Raw genomic sequence first — 19,522 nt, forward strand, 5'->3', positions numbered from 1 at the left:
CTCGGATCAGGTCATGATCCCAGGGCCCTGGGATCGAGTCCCGCATCGGGCTCCTTACTCAGCGGGGAGCTTGTTTCTCTCTCTACCTCTGCCTGCCACTCTGCCTGCTTGAGCTCTCTTGCTCTCTCTCTCTCTATCTCTCTGACAAATAAATAAATAAATAAATAAAATCTTTAAAAAAAATAAATAAAATGGGCAATGGAAACAACTACTGGTAGCTCTCCAGAGTCCTACAACACTTGGAAAGAGCTGGTGCTATTATTACTGAATATTCAAGTCTGATGTGCCCGTTTTAAAAGATAAATAAATCCGTAATGGTTAACTGAAGTCTAAATTGTATGGTTTAATTCCACAGTACTCTGATATGTAATTGCACAGAAAAGTGCTTGCTTATTTCTATTTTGAGATGATATGAAATTAACTCAGAATATGGAAGCTCATTTCAGTTAAAACTTCCTTCTCGCATTTTTAAACAGCTGCTGTGACTGCTTTAAACTCTGTCTAGATAAATTAAAATAATTTAGTAAACTAATATAAAAAGTATAGAATATCTGAATTAGTGAAAATAAAATTATACGTCTATTAATACCAATGACTTTGGGATGGATGGCTTCTTTTGGGAAGAGATCATACATTTTAAATAGCAAAAAAGAAAAAAGGATGAACAATAAATTACAAACTGTATAAACACATTCGTGCAATGCAGTAAAATACTATCGTAGGCATTAAAAAGATGAGATGAACAATTAAGTACCGATACGGAAAGGCATTCGAGATACACTCCTGGGTGAGAAAGCAAACTGCAGAGCAGGCTACGTGGAATGGCGTCATCATTTAAGTTAAAAACAAGCACTGCCGCCACAAGAGCATCTGAACTGATTTATACTTTTAGGAAAATCTGGAGGATTATCAGAAAGTGTTCACGTAATCTTCAGAAGGTGGGGTAATAGGGATTTTCATTTGCTATACTGTACATTTCTATTAGATGCCTTAAATTTTAAAAAACACGTATTACTTTTTTAAGAGTGAAAAAAAATATCTAGGACTTCAAAAAATATTTTTAAAAAATTCGCAAGTCCCAAACACTAAATTCTAACACATACCCTTTGTCTTTGGCGTGGACGTCGGCACCGTGGTGCAGAAGGTACTCCACGACAGACACGCGATTGTAGCCTGCCGCAAAGTGTAAAGGGGTAGAATGCCGGCCTTCCAGATCTCTGCAGTTCACATTCTGAGGGCTGCAAAGTTGCTTTAATGACACACACACACACACACACAAACACACACACACAAACACAAAAAGAACATCAATATTTATTCCCACGTTTTGCTCCAAAATACTGCAGGCATCTTGGATAAGCTGTCATTTCCTAATGAATATTTATTTCTAAAGATTAGATGATGCAAGTGATGTTTAAAAATCAGCACTCTGCTTGGCTTCAAAGTGTCTACAAATATTTTTACGACTTACAGAGCAATTTCATCTTTTTTTTTTTTTTGAACATTTCCTGGCCAAAATCATCATCAAAAAGAAAAACTCATAATAAAGCAAGACTCTCCGTGGCAAATGATGCCTTTGTCTTTCATCTTCGTAAGGCTCTCCTCCCTGAGACTGCCTGCCCAGTTCGTCTGCCTGTACCAGCACGCCGTCTGCCATGTTTCACTCAAGGAGGACCGACCCTGGCCGACTACAGAACTACCCAGAGCTCTTGTCTCCACTAATGTGGCAAGCAAAAAGCTGCCAGAAAAATCACATTAATTCTGCCTGGGCCACCCACTTGGTCCCCTGACCCGCTCCAGGAAAGCCATGCGGTCATCAGCACTTCCCCCCATCTCTGGGAGATGTTTGTCAACCGTTACAAGTCAAACTGATTCCAATCATGCTCTCGTTTTTCGTCTTTCATCTCCTTGTGAATGCGAGTGTTTCAGCACAAGCTCGATTCCGTCTGCTTATAGAGCAGCGGGAAGCAAAGTTAAGGACCAGCAGGTTGCACCACTGGCAGTGACAGATGAATTTTAATAATACATCAATAATAATTCACAATTTATAAAGAATCTCATATTCTTTCAGCGAGAGAACTATTATCTATCTGTGAAGTTGACCATTATCTCCATTTTACAGATAAAATAGACCAATGCTCAGATAGGGCTAAGCAGCCCATCCTTTCACAAAGTTGGTAAGGTAAAGGGTACAACAAAGGCTCAAACTTGGTTTTCCCTATTCATATTCTTTTGATCTTTCTGCTACATGCTTGCTTACTTTCCTAACTGCCCTCATTCAGGGAAGTGATGCAAAGAAAGGTAACGGAAAGAATAGTCAAAAAACCCAGAGAAAACAGTGACATTTTCTCGCCTACAAGGTAGGATGGCTGGGCTTTCCAGGCGTCTGACAATCTTGCTGCCACTCCTGCCACTGTAATGAGCTATTATTATATAAAAACCAAAAGCCTGGGAGGCACCTGTTTCTACTGACTTCCTGAGTCGGGGCTTTCCCATTGGTAGGGTAAAAGCAGGACTCGGCAGGTGGTACAGTGCATACAGGACAGAAGGAGAGCAGGGCCGCAGGGAGAGCCTACAGTCTCACCAGCTCTACGTGGAAAAGCCCTGACTCTAGAATCTCAAGAGCCACTGCCATCTGGCCAGGTCAAATATCTTACCCTTTCGTGACAAGTGAGTCTGTGGCTACCTTAATACGTAAATTATAGAATCAAAAACCAAAATGAAATAGAAGTGAATAAATTAATACATAAAACTAGAGAGCACAAAAATTGTTAGTAAGCACCTTCTACTGGTAGCTTACATGATTGCAGCTGCTTCTTGGTGCTGCTGGGTTTTCTTCAGGCTCTTATATTCTAACTCCCCCCCACCCCCCCCAGAGAATATCAGCAAAACAGGGATGTGGTATGGAATGACACACAACTCACTTTGCCAGGTTACAAAAATAAAAGCCCATTCTGCTTAAGAAACATTCACTTCTAGTATTTGGAAGTTCTTTATTCCCTGTTCAATTTCAATTTCCTTTTGAATGCTAAAGCAAATTTACATTCTTCCTACCTGATTTTCATAATTTCAAATACTTTACTCAGCAAACAGCCTTTTCTTCTAATTCCTAATAATTTAATACTCTCTGAAGCCTCTAGGGAAGGAAATTTACCATGCTTAATTCTCACTTAATTTGTGCTTTGCTTTTCTTCTGCCACTTCCATTCCATTCATAAAAATATAGTCGGCCTTTATTGTGAAGGCTGACTATACAACTGGGAGGTGTGACACAAATGCTTTTTTAGGAAACGTGAAAGCTAGAGATTTGCCTATCAGTATATACAAAACACATGGAATTAAAAACTACAAATTAAGAAAATACTAAACTATTAATTTAATGATCATGGGTACATGTAGCAAGGCTGGTAAGATTATCATGCAATGATGTAGAAAAGGAGTCCTGATCACTTTTATATTTAAAGATTTTCTTTTATTAGCATATATTTCAAATGACAAAAAGTATATGTAATTTTAATTAAGGAAAAAAGTATATAGTTTTAGATCTAAGAGAACTTTAAAATTTCTCCCCAGTGGCTATTACAACTGAAGTTTACTGCTTTTCTTTAAATAACAGATGTTCTTGTAAGATGGAAGAGATGTTAGAAGTGGCCACATACTGAAACAAAAAAAAATTTTGTTTTTGTTTACTGTATTTTCTTTCTTTTCTTCTTCTTCTTTTTCTTTTAAGATTTTATTTATTTGAGAGAGAAAGACTATGAACAGGGGGAAGGGCAGAGGCAAAGGGACAAGCAGACTTCCCACTGAGCGGGAAGACCCAGTACGGGAAAATTATTTGGTGAATGGAAAGTGCGATTTAGGGATAAGATCTAAGCTATGGATTTTTCTTTGTTTTCAGATAAGAAAAAAAAGTACCTCCTTGTTTCAATTCATATCTATCTCATCCTAAGCTACATTTAAATAAATTCGAGGGGCGCTTGGGTGGCTCAGGGGGTTAAAACCTCTGCCTTCAGCTCAGGTCATGATTCCATGGTCCTGGCTGGGATGGTGTTCCACATCGGGCTCAGCAGGGAGCCTGCTTCCCTTCTTGTCTCTCTGCCTGCCACTCTGCCTACTTGTGATCTCAAATAAATAAAAATGAATAAATAAAGAAATAAAGAAATAAAGAAATTCGAAGACACACAAATCCTTCTCCATCCCTACTATTCTAGTCTTCAAATTTTCTGGCCCACACTTGGCCTTTCTTCAAAAAAGAAAGAAAGAAAGAAAGAAAGACAGACAGACAAACTATAAGACCAACACCTAAATAAGAACAAAACCCCTATCTCTTCCTATCTTCATCCCTATCTTCATCCCTACATTAGTGATTGCAGATAGGAAGTATCAATTCTTAAAAAGGATATTTAGTATCAGAATATCATTTTATATTTGAAAAAAATTACATCTATAATTTAATGTTAATGTTTATAATTTAATGTTTCTATACCACAAATAAAGGCTGTTAAAATTTTCCTGGCAAGCAGAGTTACATAGAAAAGAAAATCCAGGAGCACCTGGGTGGCTCAGTTGGTTAAGCGTCTGCCTTCAGCTTGGGTCATGACCCTGGAGTCCCGGGATCAAGCCCTGCATCAGGCTCCCTGCTCAGCAGGGAATCTGCTTCTCCTGCTGCCCCTCACCTTGTGCTCTTCCTCTCATTTTCTTTTACTCTCTCTCTCAAATAAATAAAAAGAAAGAAAGAAAAAGAATTGTTTTTCCTTAAATAGAAAAAAAGGAAGAAAATCCATCTTCGGTATTTAAGTTAATTCCGAATGGATGCAGGATCATAAGAGCAATTTCCTAGAGCAACAGTGAGAATCTCTTAGAAAAGTTGAAGAAATATTGTTTCGAACTTTATTGTGTAATATATTACCAGGGCTTGAACTAGCTTAGACATTTATGAATGTGGCCACAAATAACACTTTCATTAATATCAGTGGAAATAAAAGAGCTTTCATAGACCCAGAAGGAAAGTAGCTAAAGCAATTTAATGGATATAATAAAGCACATACTAGAAAATCCTCCCTGGTTAAAGAGCTCTCCTGCTTATGGATCTACTTTGTTTATCCCTTTTATTATTTGGATTTGAATAGTTTCACTTAGGAACTTAAAATGAATTGGTTAGCAAAGTTTCAACGGCGCTACCCAAGATTCTAAAAGCACTGATTTACCTTCACAGTTTCCAAGTCTCCAGCTTTAGATGCCTCTAGGAGTCGATAGTCAACATCAGAAGTGCGTATAGGTGTACTTTCTAAATAAAAGAGAGGAAAGGTTACTCCTGTTGGTTTTTAAGGAATCTCAGAATTAAGAAGGGAAAATTATTTGGTAAATGGAAAGAGAGATTAAGGGGTAAGAAATTCCTGAGATCTAAGCTATAGATTCTTGTTTTCAGTTAAGAAAAAAGTGCCTTCTTGTTTCAATTCATATCTATCTCGTCTTAAGCTACATTTAAATAAATTCAAAGACACACAAATCCTTCTCCATCCCTACTATTCAAGTCTTCACATTTTCTGGCCAACACTTGGCAAAAAGGAATAAAGAAACATAGGAGCAGGATATCAAAAACATCTTCATGATACTTTGGTCTTACAAATGCAATAGCAAAGCTTTACCATAGATTTTGTTGTGTAAATCGAGGGAAGGCACTCAACTTTCAGGACTTAATGTTTAGCTTTTTTCTTTTTGGCCTTGACTTCCTCAATATAAATAGAGGGACTACTCCCCAAATCAGTGGTCTCAGAAAATATAATCAGTGTACAAAAGGGCCTACTAAATACAGAAATTTGTTTAATTCACATTTATTAAATGGCTTCGGAGAAATGCAGTTAAAATGTCTGTACAATTGGGAGGTGTGACACAAATGCTAAATAGACTATAATCAGATGAGGCTGATAGATGTAGAAGTATGAGGCTAACAAATGAAGTGTTTCGATTAATACAATATAAACAAACCAAAAATTCATTATACATTGGCTCAAATTAAAAAATTTTCAAAGGAAACAACATATGTCACTCAAAATATGTTTGTGGACGTTATGGGTGGCCTTTATAATGCACATTCACATAACCCAAAAGGAGTGAAGTCCAGGAGACTTGGATTTTGACTAGTACTGGTGACAATGGACAAATCATTTAATAGGTTAGCTTTTGCTCCTATAAACTAAGTGTTGGTTTCCCTTAAATCCTCTTTGGATTTAAGACTACATTATCTTATGATCAAAGACGCCTTTCTTGAGTCCACTGTCTACATGGGAAGATCAAGTGATGCTATGAAAAGGTTTTAGATTTCAGAAGAAATACTTTGGCTCTTTCCAGTCTAAAGTGCTTCATTCAGGAGACTGGCTTTTACAGATTTGGTTATGAGAACTCCTCCATAAAAGAGAAACTGTGTTTATTTAGTCATGATAATACGTAGCAGATAAAATGCTAAGATTAAAGCGAGGAGAGAGTATTTCATATGATGAAGTATCTTTTTGAAACATCAATAAATATTTTCTTCAGAAGAGAGTTCATTATTTGTTAGTCTGTGGAGCTGTGGAGGAAAGAAATCAGGTCCTGCTCGTCTTCATGTTCCTTTTCACAGAGAACATTCAGAAAGCATTTGCTGAACTGACTTCCATGCTAGTCTGTACTGGGTCAGTGTGTTTGGCCCGTCACTGCTCTTTCTTTGGCTGCCTTTATTCTGTTCTTTCTGGTCTAATTTGCCTCCATTCTTGCTGTGCATGCCACTGCTGCATTTATGGGTGAGAAAGTCCGTGTGTATACTACGTCTCTCTGACAGTGATTCTGACAGTTGAGAAAATGCACTGAAACATCCTTTGGATATCTATAGGTAATAGTTTTCGCTTATCATTTCAACAAAATAAAATGACATTTGTTTATGTATATGGAGTTGGACCTTTGGATATTTTCAGATTCTAGCATCTGAGGGATACAAATAAGGCTAAATGTTTTAATTCTATGAACTATTTGAAATTGGCACACTGGTCTTGATGCAGACTACTTGCAAACGGTATAATTTTACAATCAAGCAAAAATTTTTATGCAAATACAAGAATGCTTCTGAGAACCATGGAGAAATCCTTACTCCTAGTCAAAGAGTCGAAAGTAGTTATTTAAAGATATTGATTAATTACTATACAAATTATAGAGTTTTGCATCCATTATAAATCCTGAACAGGCTTAGAACAGATTCATTTTTAGAAACAATGTGAACAAAGTATTAACTGAAAGGATATATATACACCCCAGAAACTTTGTACAAAGAGATGCAGAATTAAAAGAAGGACATAAAAATGAAGTTAAAAGGGAATATAAGTAAAAGAAGAGTAGCTGATATGCAAAGTACTACATTAATAAAAAGTGTAAGAAAAATACTATATTAGTAAAAACTGTAAGAAAAGAATTCAGAATGTTTTAACCTTATAAATTCTTTTATAAGCACACTGGCTTTTGTAGAATATGAAATTAAAGATTTTACGTCGAGTCAAAGGTTAAAGATGAGCTTGTAATTTTTTCTCCTATTCTATTCTGGCTCACCAGAATAAGGAAAGGAGAAAGGAAAGGAAAAGGGAGAGGGGAGGGGAGGGGAGAGAAGGGGAGGGAAAAGGATGGGAAGGAATGGGAAAGGGAAAAGGAAAGGAAAAGGAAGGAAAGGGAAGGGAAGGAACCCCAAACCTAAAGTTTCAAAGGCTGGAAGGCAGTTGTTATTTTTGTAAAACAATTATTTTGTTATTGTTATTTTTTAATCCCCTAAGACTAGCTGTTTGCTGGACTGGCAATAGGCCGTACTGGCTTATTTCAATGTGTAAATGTAAATGGGGATTTCAGTGTTTAATTTGGCTACTACAAATCCTTACCTCTATAAATGATTATGTAAAAATAACGGGATAACCATATTGGAATACAGTCAGAATTATTTCATGCCAAGGTCAAGTCTAAAATTGCTGTTTAAAAGAACTGTCTGTGATGCCGGAAATAGTCTTTATCTGTTAATATAGGAGCCACTAGTCATGTGGACAGAGCAGGTATAAAGAAAGCATGTCTGGAGAAAAAGGTCAAATCTTCCGAAAGGATGTTTTAAAATGCTGGTTTATAAAAGCTGCTATCTGATGTCAATTTTGATGTAAATACTGCCAAGAGTTTAAAATTCAAACTCCATTAATGTAAACTATTTGCAACTACTGACCTCAGAGCAGGAAGCACAGGTCTTTAAAAGCGGGTCTTAAACCTGGTATCAACAGGTGTATTTAAATGCATCTTTAAAACGTTACCCGGAATAGAACACCAGTAACTTAGTATACAACCTATATGACTGCTGCATTTTTTTTTCCTAAGAAAACAAAATGTTTATTATTTTGATGTAAGAGAGCTAAGGCTATTTAAATGTTGCCAGACGTTTTTGTCCATGACCCACAATAAAACACAGTAGGTTAAACCACCTTCAATTCCCAATAATCTGGCTGTGTCTTTCCTACAGAAATGGCTACTTCGTATGCCCAACCTAACGTACTTTATGTTGGGACTCAATAAACAAAATGAATACACACACATATGTATAAACACATAAAACCAAACATTCTGATATTAATGTATCTGTATGTGTGTGCGCATGTATGTATACACATATAAATGTATAGATCTGATCAAAAAAAGTTGTGTAAACCCATATTTATCCTAATTCTGTGTCATAATTAAATCTCTTCATGGCTGTATTTTACTTTAGAAAGACAGAAGTTACATTGACCATTTCAAAAACTGAACTCTGATATTTTCTACTCTGTTCTATTTTTTATAATGTTGGTTACAACCCACTAAATTGATTTTGCAGATCACTACTGGGATACAACTCCCAGCCTAAAAATGACTGCTGCATTCTTTAGGGAGTCATTACACATATAACCTGGGATGGATGAGTCAATGTAGGTAAAATCAGGAAGTTCAGCTAGTACATGGACCACAGACTATAGATACACAAGTTTCTCATAGAAATATTATTTTAAAAAATTATATCTTTTTCCAAAAAAAAAAAAATTATATCTTTTTCCAAACAAAAAAACAATTCCTATTTTCAAAACCTTTCTAAGGGCAACATTTTATCATACAATTCTACTATTTGTACTATTTTTCCAGATCAATAAGGAATATTAAGAATTAAATCCAAAAGCTCTGGCATGTCCTATGTTACACATTTAATTACCTGTATAATGTTTTATATTCCAAACAAACTTTTAAGAAGAATTACCAAAATAATTGAATAAAATATTTCATTTGTGATTCAGTATTTAATTTTATCTTTTACCAGAAGTCATATATTCTAAATACACTCACTTAGAAGGCATTTAAAAAGCATTAATGGATCTAATCTGCCTATTCAATCCTTTCTTCTCCATTTTGTCAATTATCTCTAAAATTATGCATAATATTATTAGAAATTTTGATGTGATAGCTGTTTGCCCGATTTATAGTTACAAATTATAAAATCTAACTTAAATCCAACACTAAATGGTTCTTGGTAAAAGTGTAAAAAAAATTTAGAATGTTTTAATAAAAATCACACTTTTTAGAAATTATATTAGAATTTACTGAGAAGGCTGAAAAAGTTTCTAATCAAAGCATGATACTATATCCTCTTTAAGCAAATGTTCTATTGCTCCATTGGAACAGGAAGTTAAATGAAATCATGTTTTTCATACTTCAAGCTTGCAATCCTGTAATAGGAAATTTCATTCCTCTAGATCTTTTCAATTTTGATGTAAGGTGTTCTAGACAGGGCTTACTTCAAATGGCTCTAGATCACCATTTAAGACTAAAGAAGAATGATACCAAAAAAAGGGGGAAAAAAAAGAACGATACTATCTACGAATGAGCTGGCATGAGGAAAGTAAATTCCAATTAACAGCTTTTAAAAACGTGGCACAGATATTCTGATTCAGCTCTAACAATACATATATGAGCTCCACAAGCCTAGAAAGTTCCCTATTTCAGAATATAGTTATGATTCTCAGCTGTGCTATACTTTTGCGGGGCTCTTGAGAAATTTGTGGGGCTTATGTTTGTCTTCTAGTGTTGTTTTATCCAAGCTATTACTATTACAATAATTATAAATTATTTTATGTTAACTTACTGTCATTTTCGCTTTATATTATAGTTAGGGTATTTAATTTGGGGTTTTTGGAAGGTATCTGTACAGTTAGGTCACATTATCTATACATTTCATTTCTGAATAAGAAAAGGGGATATTATAAAATATTCATATTATGACAAGGCACTGTGTCTGATGGAGCAAAGAAATCTTGGGTTATCGGCAGAAGAAAGTAACTAGGGCTTCAGATTCCTAGTCTGTAGCCTTCCTTCTCCATTTTACTCTTCTGTCTGTTATGTCATTCTAGAGCAGATGTAACCCACAGACAAAAATAAAACGGATGGGAAACAAGAGTCAGTTATACCAAATTCATTTTCTATCTAGCTCACCATTTTTCAAGAGCTAGACGGTGCCATTTCCTCTAATTTGGGGGCTCAGGAAACTAGTCAACTTTCATATCAGTTCTATGTTCAATCTCCCTCAATACATTAAGCAGATAAAATATCAAATGCTGTACTAGGTAGGCACTAATATTCAATAAGATTTTATAATTGTATTTAAGCTAGGAAAACAAGATAATTTCCTAACGGCGAAATGAAGTTAAGAAATACCAAAAAAAGCCGGTCAGACTATCCCATATGTAAGAACAATGAATTAAAGATCATTACCAGATGAATGATTTCTTATTTTCTCTATCTGACAGATCTTAGAGCTGCCATAATTCCACACCATTTATAGGAGCTTTAAGTCACCTTTGATCATAACACCCATGAGTCAGGTTTTCAATTTAAAACTTAAAAAAAAAAAAAAAAAAAAAAAGAGAGAGAGTATATGTCTCCTTTTCCTGACACCTACCTCACTCCACCAAAAAGGTTGATAGGAAGGGCCTCAGGCTAAACTGCCAGCAAGGAAAGGTATGAAAAATATTCAGGCAAAGAAAGTGTTCCATAGAGCGACTTAAAACAAGTGTGCAGAGTTTGTTTGTTTCTATCAGCGGATATGAAGCGGGAAGGCCAGAATGTACTACTTATTTATTTAAACTCACCACTTAGGATCTGCTGCACGGCTTCGTTGCCCATCTGCGCGGCTGTAAAGCCTTGTAAGGAGATGATGGAAGGATCAGAGCCGTAAGTCAGCAGGAGGCGGCAGGTCTGCAGGTGACCTGCGAGGGCAGCTCGATGCAAAGCAGTTTGACCAAGGGTGTCCAGTGCGTTCATCTGTAAAACCATTGGGTAGGAACAGAGAATTGAGTATCTACTTGTTCCATTTTACACCCTAGCAAATAAATTCTTACAAGAAAAATAAAACTGTCAAAAGCATTCTGAAAAATGCCACAATTTACTATTAACTTTTTGGTGACTGCTTCTGAAAAGGTATCAGTTTCTTAGTTATCCTTCTCTGTCTGTCTTAATGAAAATTACAATATACTCATCCCTGCCCTGAATGACTGTCTTCTTGTCCATCTTCCAGTCCCTCCACTCCCCTCAACAACTAGAATGCAACGTCTCTGAGGGCTGGGACTCCGATGTTCACTGCCTGCCACATCCAAGACGTACATGAAATACTTCTGGATGAATGGATTTTTACCAAACTTGCTCCTGTAACATGAAGACTACAGAATATGTAAGCAAAGACAGTCAAAGTAGTTAATTACATTTCTTTTCTAATTTTAGTAAATGATTTTAATAGAATACCCTCGTTGCTAAACTGAATTACCAGTGCCTGAATTACTAACACATTTAACCAGCCCCCAAAAGATTTAAATTTTCAAATGTTCCATTTTTAAAACTTTGAAGTTATAAAGGAAGAATAATTTAGCTAGTTTTAAGATAACATTCAACTTTGGGATCAGCTTCATAATTTGATCAAACCTGTTTTCCAGGATGCCCCTATAAGTACCTTCTATTCCAATCCGACCAAAATCCATGTTCATTGTACACGCTGATTCTTTCAGAGAAGCCCTTCTTTCTGCCTTTCTGGATTATGAAATCCAGTGCAAGTCTGAGCTTTCTTAAGAAGTCTTGATTACTCAAAGGCTTGGTAAGATTACTGACTTTCTGAATACCCATGTCAAGTTAGTACCATCTTACAAATTTTAACATGGGGCCAATTTTTGTTATGGCTATTGAGATTATGGGTTGTATTATACAGGTTTTCGGAGTTTTCTAGAAGGCTCCTCTTCAGGGCAGACAGTAATTCTCAAATATATGCCAGCAGATTATTCTAGCATATTTGTGCATACCCACCCAATACAAGATTAAGGAAAGAAAAGATTTAAGACGACTGATCTCTATGTCTCATTCTTCCATTATTTTAAGTAAGGCTGTCACACTTTTTCAGGCAAGGGTTCATCTAAATTCTTAATGGTGTGTCACATTAATTTGTTATTTATTTGTTAATCAATTAATTTGTTATTTGTTTGTTATTAATTTATTTATTTATTTGTTATTTGTTACTTATTCGTTATTAATTTATCATGACATACTGATATATATAATTAGAGGTCTCATTTGCTAGTGGAAAAGTGACTGTTTATACATAAGCAACATAAAAGCACAGCCATAAGCATGTATTGATGGAAAACACAGGCTACCAAACTAAACTTCTTGACTTTCTATTTCTTTGTTACCTCACTCCAAGAGAAAAACTTAAAATTGGGAACATTCTAATCATTAACATTTTTCTGGAAATTTGGTAAGAAACCCACTAAATTATTTAATTATAGTGACTGAAATCCTCAGTACAATTTGCTAAGTGTTGGGAATGTGGCCTGACAACTACTACTTCAAAATACAGGTATTACTAAGTTATTTTCCACCTCAAACTCAGTGACTCTTTAGTGCCTTCAAATAAATATGAACTCTTCAGCATGTCATTTAAGACCATCTATAATTTACTTTTGTACTATCTTCCTTTCTACTCTATTTTTTCATCACAATTTGATAGGCTTGCTGTGCTGCAGCTTTATCAGATTACACTGGAACCCTGTTTTATGAAGGTGCTAGTTTCTAAAGTCACTGCAAAATGTAAAATCTGCCTTTGGTCAACACTACCCTTGCAAACACCTTGACAATGTAATGGTAGAGACAGATACAAGGTTTCTTAGCAAATTCAACACTGGCCAGTTTTGCCTTCAATGTATCAGCAGATCAACTGAACCCCAAAGTCATATAGTATCTTTAAACACTAAAAACACACTATGTGTAAGGAGAGGTTGTCTCGATACATAAACCTGGTGAAATTGAGCACAATACAGGAAACAACAGATTCCCTTCTGTCTCTCACTCGCTCTGGGGCATGCACTTGTGGAATGGAATGAGTCTGGGCAAAAACCACCACTCACTAATGTTATTTCCATTAACTTTCCTTGTTTCTCTTTACTCTCGGTTTTGGAGGGGTGGTGCCGAATGCAGCTCCACTGACACGTTCTCATTTCTCTACCAAGCTATTATTCTCTGTTTCATACTCCTTATCCTTGTATACAGCTGTCAAAATTACAACTAAGTTGTTTACCTCCTAAAAAGTCTGGTAAGAAAGGGATGCAGCTAACGTTTACTAAGCACTTCCCGATATTAGGCTTGGTGCTAGATGTTATATGTAAATTGGAAGCTTTTTTTAAAAGCAGAAATTATGACTTGATCTTAAATGTAATTCTTCTCCTCTGTCCTCCCCACTCCCCAGAAACACAAGGTCTAGGACATAGCTTGGAGCTATGTGAACAGCTTATGTGAGTAAGTGGAAAAAAAAATAGAATAACATATAAATCGCTGTTAGAGTTCATTTATAAGAGGAATTTTTTATGTCTAGTTGAAAAAAAATTCCAACCATTTAATGAGGACTGAATGATAATGCTAGGAAGTTAAAACCTTAATCATATACTGAAGCTTTATGTCTTCATCCCTACTGGCGTATATACGGCATTCACTCATTTCCATATGTGGCATTAGATTCTAATATCTCAGAAAACCAAACTTTCCAGATAAACTACAAGACAGACCAGTGTAACATAGAATCCTTTGTTTTAGAAAATGTATATATTTTTTATTATGAGAGAATTGTCCCCTCGAACTCTAAATTGTTACCGTAGCAACAAAAGAGTATCGATGGAGTACTTTATCAGGCAGCGAAGGTGACACACTGAGAAGCTGTAGAAAAGGATCAGCGATATTTAACAGAAGCACTCATTCCACAGAAACAAGCAGAACAAAAGTAGAACAATGTGGTGATATTTTGTACAACCCAGGGAATGAACAAGAATGGATGCCAGGGAAAATATTAAACAGACATTCGACAAGGGTTTTTGTGAGGAAAACCCTCATAGGAGCATGTCCTCATAAGAAGCAAATGTCAATTTCTTAGATACCCTAATCTCAGGACTCCAGGCTTGTCCTTCCACGGTCAAAAGAGGACAGTGGCAGCTCTATGCCATCAACTCCATACTCCAAAGCCAAAAAGGATGTTTTATACATCTATTGTAAAAAAAAGAAGAAAGCTTTCCGAGTTGACTTCTTATGGCTAGGGCCAAAAACGCTTCCCCAAACGATGCCTATACCAGTCACAAGCAAGGAGAATAAAATTACCAAAACTGTTCCCAATCCAGGCTTCCAAGAAGCTCCCAACTCTGAACAAACTAGAGTTCCAAAGACGGAGTAGGCAAGCTATGACCTGTCGGTTAATTCCAACCAGGGGACTGTTTTATACTGCTTGCAAGTGAAGAATGATTTTTATATTTTTAAAATGATTGCTTTTAAAATGGCTATGTAAGTACCCCAAAAGCTGAAAATATTTACTATCTGGACTTTTAAGAACATGTTTGCTGATCCCTGTTCTGAAGCAAAGAAGAAAGGGAACAGTGATTGCTGGATGGGAAATCAGCTGTCTTTGGAGCCATTACTGATCTTTAAAATGATTCAAAATTGAATACAAAAATTAAGGTCCCTAACTTCCTCTTATATTTAACCTTATCAGTACTCTGATGCTCTGCCTTTATTTTTTTGTCAAGCAGGCAGATGATACAATCGAGGCTCTCTACAAAGTGGTCAATCTATTCTTTTTTCTTCCACATACGTATTCTGAAATGGTTCAAGGCAATAAAATCCAAAATGCATGTGCCTTCCAAAGTAGGTGATAAATTTGTTTTTAGGGGGCAACAGTAACCATTTTATAGGACTACAGGTCAATCCCCATTCTCTGATTTTTACAATGGGTCATCTGGCAGGATTTGCACTGCTGCTCTAACTCAGTTTCACAGTGAAAAAGGGTGATGTTTTATATTTCACTGTGATCCCAGAGAGTTATAGGGAACTCTAATTGTTTAATGGTTCCCATAAGTTTGGATTTATTACTCTACTACGATTCTATAGGTTATATAATTGGGAATTGATAGTAATTCACTCTATTGATGGAGAAATATAGGAAAATAAATGACTTGAGCATGTTATCTACAAAATCTGTAACTGAAAGCACTGGATAAAAGGACCAACTAAAGCCCATGACAACCTGAAAGTCATGACAACATTGTCTTTTTGTCATCTTGGCTTTGGCAATTTTGACTCATACACACTGACAATTCTTCACTTGGTCAAAAACAGGCTTACCAACATTCAAAATATTCTTTATTATGTAAGGATTAAACTTCTAAAAAAAAAAAAAACCCAAATACAATCTAGTATTATGCATATAGTTAAGTAAGCACTTAAAAGGGTCATTCAAGCTGAGCTAACCAAATAAATGAGATTGCTCACTCACAAGGATTCTTCTAAGAATTCACAAATTAGGGTGCCTGGGTAGCTTAGTGGGTTGAAGCCTCTGCCTTCGGCTCAGGTCATGATCCCAGGGTCCTGGGATCGAGCCCCGCATTGAACCCCACATCGGGCTCTCTGCTCAGCAGGGAGCCTGCTTCCCTTCCTCTCTCTCTGCCTGCCTCTCTGCCTACTTGTGATATCTGTCTGTCAAATAAATAAATAAAATCTTTGGAAAAAAAAAAGAACTTACAAATTAAATAGCTACACACACACACACACACACACACACACACACACACTGCTCTCTGTAAGTTTTGTATTTTTAACCTAAAAAAAATGACAGATTTTATACATGCCATCATGAATTTATTATTCTTATTTTAAGGAGCTAAGTAGTAAAAAAAATAAATAAATAAATAAAAAATAAAAACCAAAAAACCACAATAGCATTTGGCCTGAAATATATAGGGTATAAAAGCATGATTCAAACCCGCCAAAACAATCCTGGAAACCAGCACGCAGACTATCAGTAAATGGCTGAGCGGAGTCTCTCAATATTTGAATCAGTGTGAAAAGCCTAGTCTCGAAGTGTTAACCTCGAGACTGAGTTCATCTCTCTCCTAAACTTAAAGCTATCATTGTCCCTATCACTCATTTGGTAATAAAATCACGAACTATTCTGTGGTATTTCTGTAATTAATCATCTATTGTTAACTCACACTGTAATTCTACTTTAGCTGTTGAACATGGGTCTATCTCAATCTGAATTTCAAGTAACCTCAGAGTTAAAAACAGCCTCTGTATGCCTTTAGCTAGAATGACAATGTACTTTCCCCCTAAATCAGGCCACTTTGAAAGTGAAAGTGAAGAGGAAAAAAAAAAAAGAAATGACAGGCTTTCATAAATCTGCAAGAAAGGAGTAAAAGATAGGAATCTGAAATAGATCTATGTCCTGGTGGACAGACTATACCCCAGGGAGCAGGTACGTTATAACCCTCTTAGCTTGAAGGTAAGAAACATTATCTTACTATTGTCTCTTTCTACAAAAATCTTAAAATACTAATTTTGTTGAGTATTGCTAAATCATTATGCCAGATATGATGTCCATACCCTGAGTCTACATTTCTGTAACTGGCTTTCTACAAGACCGTAGTTTTCTAGGAAGTATTTATCTTTCTCAAGCTGGATTCTCTGCATGCCACCTGCCTATGCAAAATTTTCCAGTGGCTCTCCAAGTATTATGAGAGCAAAATCAAAACTCTCCAAAAGAAACTATCAAGACCTTGCTCCAACACATCTTTTCAAGATTTCATTATACTCTCCTTTTCAGTACCCACTGGACTCACTAATTGTAACTTCTAACTCCTTTGCCTTCCTGACTGAGTCATTTAAAATATATTATTTGTATTTTGCCAATTTCTACATATCTAATCCTTGAACATTCCTAGCTGAAATCCTACTTTTTTTTAAATGAAATTTCTCTAATCTCTCCCCCAGCCTGTTACTCCCACTAGAAGTAACTATTCTCTGAATAGCAGTCTACCTGTATTTCTCTTATATACCTCGCTTTCCAATGTATACAGTAGCTATTCAAGTTGACTGTGCTGGATAAGACTATTACTACTAGATCTTAAGTCTCTTAAAAGAAGACTCCATCAAATTCAAACTTCATATATAGCCTTGTAACATTGTAACAAGTACAGTGCCTTGTACAAGGTGGTGTTCGAAAATGGTTGGTAAGTGAATGGTTCATGCGAACAATAAATTGGTAAATTCTGGTGATAAAGATTATTATCTTCATCATACTAATGTGTATACTGAGCAAACACTAGGCTATTAAAATATTCTTTTTTAAAAGAAGATTTAGTTGAGAGAAAGAGCATGAACACATATGCATGCATGGGAGGGAGAGGAAGGGAAAGAGAATTTTAAGCAGACTCCCCTCTGAGCAAGGAGCCTCACACAGGACTTGATCCCACCACCCTGAGATCATGACCTAAGCCTAAATCAGGATTTAGATGCTTAAGTGACTATTAAAATATTCTCTAACCAAAAAATATACATTCTTCTTTCCCTAGAAATGTGAAGGGGAAAAAAAAGTTAAATGCCAATGTTGACAAAATTGTTTAATACTGAAAATAATAGACTTATTTTATCTGGGTTAGGAGTATAATTTAATTTGATTTCAAAGCTTTTACAGATAGAAACAGAGCGTTGTTATCCATGGTGGGATGGATATAATTAAAGCCTCTCCTATGAGGAATGAAATAGACAAAATGAGCTAAATTCTGATACAGTAATCAATATTTCACTTTAAAGGTCCTTCTTTTTTAAAAAATATTTTAAAAATTTATTTTAGAGAGAGAGAGAGTGTGAGCAAGAGAGCGAGTGTGAGCAAGAGTGCGCGCACGAGCAAGAAAGAGCGCACAGGTTGGGGGAGGGGCAGAGGGAGAGAGAATGTCAAGCAGACTCCCTGCAGAGCATGGAGCCCAGTGAAGGGCTCCATCCTACGACCCTGAGATCATGACCTGAGCCAAAACCAAGAGTCAGATACTTAACTGACGGAGCTACCCTTGTGCCCCATTTTAAAAGGTTTTTAACCCTTTACTGTGTTATGAACCCACTACGGAATATAAAAAAGAAGTTAAATTTCAATATAATTAGAAAGACATGAAACTAGATTGGTTACTAGCTGAACTCGAACTTATTAAAAGGGAACTCACCTCCTCACATGCCCTAACTGTCTGAGAAACCAGTCCCCGAGCACAGCTGATGAGACTAGTGGGAGCCGATCCAATGGCCACGTGCACAAACCGCAGCCTCATTCAGATTCTCCCCTTCTTGTCCCTGAGACTAAGGAGAGACAGTAGCTGCAGGTGGTATATTTCTAAGCCAAAGACATGTAAAGGAGGGCCTGCAAAGCCCATATTTAGGCCATAGAGAAGTAAAACAAAAATACAGTCTATAAGAAGAGTGAAAAAGATGAACAAAGACCAACAAAGAAAAGAAACCAAGCAACTGCAGAAAGAGAGACAGACAGGGACGCAGTCAAGGTACCCAACAGTTTACAAATCTCTTGTTCTAGTCTTTTGTGAATCTCAGCCACAATTCCTGTAGATTATTTCTATGGTATAACAATACAGGTTATCTCTAAAAAGTAGTAAGCATACATTTATTTAAGTATAAACAGATTTCCATTTATGCTTACTCTAGATTCAACTGATTTGTTGCCGGTAACTAAAATGTGTCTGAGACCCTGGCCCCTTTGCTCTTTACGCTGATATGCTCTAACTGTAGATATCTGCACTATAAGAGATACTGTAAATCTACAGCTTTGAATGCATTTTATTTAACATCTTTGGGCTAATATAAACTGCTTATCAATCCATTTCTAGAAAGGCATTAATCAAGTCCTTGTAACAAGCTAACACATTTCCCCAAAGTGAGCAAAGACTCTTCATCACTTCTCAATGTGAGAAATAAGCCCACTTAATGCCAATTACTATTGACACAATTTCTTTCTACATACAATATAAATAAATCTGTCAAATTAAGACAAATGAACAATCAAAGGAAATTTCCCCATGTTCCACACATTTAACAGATGCTCGAATAATGACAAAATAGCAGTGCTTTTATATATGAAAAAAAGCACTTCC

The 19,522-nt window shown here is 36.1% G+C and overlaps 1 protein-coding gene across 1 annotated transcript in view; it reads right to left on the bottom strand.

The window, feature by feature from the left end:
- The window catches only part of TNKS (tankyrase), a 199,671-nt gene that overhangs the window by 33,310 nt on the left and 146,839 nt on the right, over positions 1-19,522 (bottom strand). Inside the window, 3 exon segments of the mRNA XM_032869968.1 lie at positions 1,104-1,249; positions 5,207-5,286; positions 11,165-11,336. Of these exon segments, the coding sequence (XP_032725859.1) occupies positions 1,104-1,249; positions 5,207-5,286; positions 11,165-11,336 (398 nt within the window).

This window comes from Lontra canadensis, unplaced genomic scaffold, assembly GCF_010015895.1.
Source record: "Lontra canadensis isolate GAN:19392208 unplaced genomic scaffold, GSC_riverotter_1.0 scaffold39, whole genome shotgun sequence".
In the NCBI taxonomy this organism is placed as follows: Eukaryota; Metazoa; Chordata; class Mammalia; order Carnivora; family Mustelidae; genus Lontra; species Lontra canadensis.